At 34.1% G+C, this 2,566-nt stretch overlaps 1 protein-coding gene across 1 annotated transcript; it reads right to left on the bottom strand.

Moving 5' to 3' along the window:
* Positions 1-205: 205 nt before the first annotated feature.
* On the bottom strand, positions 206-823 carry LOC124076473 (protein LLP homolog). The gene has a single exon (XM_046420405.2). It carries the CDS (start codon positions 773-775, stop codon positions 401-403), a length of 375 nt encoding a protein of 124 aa, XP_046276361.1. The 5' UTR covers positions 776-823; the 3' UTR covers positions 206-400.
* Positions 824-2,566: the final 1,743 nt, after the last annotated feature.

Raw genomic sequence — 2,566 nt, 5'->3', positions numbered from 1 at the left:
CTTTTTATTTTTTGATACATGGTCTCAGTTGCTAAGTTGCTGAGGCTGTCGTTGAACTTGTGATCCACCTGCCTAAATCTCCTGAGCTGCTGGGATCACATGTGTGTTCCAACACACCTGGTAAACCATATTAATTCTTGACAGAATTTTGATGTCTTATAGTATATAGATATTGAGTGACATCCAATTAAAACATCAATATACCTTTCATTTACTAAAGAAAATACTTTATTCAAGTTCCTAAAACAAACTTGAGGGGTTATTCTGGGTTTGAATTGAAGACAAAAAGTCAACTTAAAATATGAAAATGAATAGTTTTCATTTAGTGACAGTCAAAATCAATGTATACATTCTCCAATCAAACATCTGTCCCATGTAGAATTCTTCAAGTTTTAAGAGTCTACCAGGCCAAACCCTTTGCTGCTTTTGCTTTGCTCTTCCCGTTTCCTTTTTCTCGCTTTGCCTTCAGTCTTTTTCTTTGCCTCTGGTTCATCCACACAGGGTACTGTCCATGCTGGTCTAGAAGAGTCTTTTTGTTTCTCTTAATCTCAGTCTCCATTTTCATGTCATCTTTTTCATCATTCACCACACTCTGCGTTTTCTCTTGGCAATGTTTAGGTACCACCACAGTTGCTATTTCTTCAACATCTTTCATTAAAACATCACTGCCAACTTTGAGAATATTTTTAAGTCTGTTGAGCTCTTTCGGAGCATTCTTTTTCCTCTTTTCAGCCCGAATCTTCCTTTTCCACTTACTCCGTAAGCTTTTAGCCATCTTTTACAAGATCACGTTTTCCAAGCAGCACGCCACCGACTGGAAGCCCCCAACCTAAGATATTTATTTATTTATTTATTTTTGGGATAGGGGATTGAATCCAGGGATGCTTAAACATTGCACCATATTCCCAGCTCTTTAAAAAAATATTTATTTTATTCATTTTAGTTGTTGATGGATCTTTATTTTTTATTTATATATGGTGCTGAGAATCGAACCCAGTGTCTCACACATTCAAGGCATGCACTCCATCACTGAGCCACAACCCCAGGCCTCCAGCTGTTTTTTACTCTACTTTGAGATAGGGCCTCACTAAGTGGCTTAGGACCCTGCTAAATGAACCCTGCTAGATTGCTAAAGCTGGCTTTGAAATTGTGATCCTCCTGCCTCGGTCTCCTGAGCCACTGGGATTACAAGCGTGTGGCACTGTGCCCAGTCCTGTAATTCATTTAAAAAACCCACATTACAAGTTGAACATTTTTGTATCATATAATGTCTATGAAAACTGGAGTTTTTTCATTGTTTTCCATAAGTATAGAGCAGCCATTACTATGAGAAACATCATTATGCTTGATTAAATATTGGTCACTAATTTTAATTTATAAGAGTATCATCAATCACATGATAATGTTATTTGTCTTTGTTCAGTACTATTTTTGTTTTGTAGTTTATTAATCTCTTAAAAAGTAATTTTAGTAACTGCATAAATGTTGTTTGTATGCAAATGATGTTTCCCTTTTAAAAAATATATATCAAGACCATAATTATTTCCAGACACAAATACCTTATTTGGCCAAAGCAGATCTTATAAGATCTGTTGTAAAACTCTGATAGTAAGAAAAAAAATATGTAGTTCAGTACTCACAATATTAAAAACACATAAAAACTATTTTTAAAAATAATTTCTTATGTAAAATAATTTAGGTATAAAATTAAACGTGAACTTTTTTTTGTTGTTGTGTTCATGCAATGGAAAATTGTAATCATTAATTTGAATCAGACTGCATTTTGCTAGAAATCTATTTCTCCTGTCAGAAGGATGAGATAGCCATTTTTCAGGTTCAATATCCAATAAGCAGAGTAAAATTTGATGTTCGCATTCGATTGCAGCTTTTATAAATGCAATTTCTCTTCATATATTAGTGGACAGATCAGAGTTGCATTTGGCTTTCTGAATTATAAATTTCTTATGCATAATTCTCTTTGTTTCCTTCTCATTGTTTTGATCAATAATTAAGTCTCCATTTAATAAAGAATATGAAGTCTCAGGGATTTCATCTGATCTTTTCAAATTGTGGGTTTGAAGATTTCTTTTGTTCATTTTCATACAATTAGTAATTAAATCTTCATTAAATAAAGAACTCATAAAGCCCTGTTTGCAAATTTTAAGTGGGTCATACTCAGCAAAAACCTCCTCACTTTCCTGGTTTCCTGTTTTTAGAAATGTAAGCAGTCTGCTCCTCTTCTCCTTTTCTTCTCTGAGCTCTATTTTCTATCTTCATGATGATAGGATGACTGGCACTCATTTTCAAACGTTTTTAAACAAAGCTTAAATTTATATTTAAATTTGTGAATTTAAATTCCATCTGAAAGAGTTCGTAAAAAATGTATAATTCTGCAGTGGTTACTACAGTGTGGGAAGGATGTGGGAGAGGGGAGTTGGAGAAAGGATGGCTATGGATACCCGGATGCAGCTGTAGGGAAAATAATCCGTGAAGTTCAGGGTAACTGCAGTGGACAACAATCAATGACTATTGTAAAATAGCTTGTACAGAGAATTCTGAATGTTTT

The sequence above is a fragment of the Marmota monax genome, unplaced genomic scaffold, assembly GCF_021218885.2.
Source record: "Marmota monax isolate L192 unplaced genomic scaffold, Marmota_monax_Labrador192_F-V1.1 WCK01_AAM20220418_F8-fsc00064, whole genome shotgun sequence".
Classification (NCBI taxonomy): Eukaryota; Metazoa; Chordata; class Mammalia; order Rodentia; family Sciuridae; genus Marmota; species Marmota monax.
This window is presented reverse-complemented; position numbering and strand designations above follow the sequence as displayed.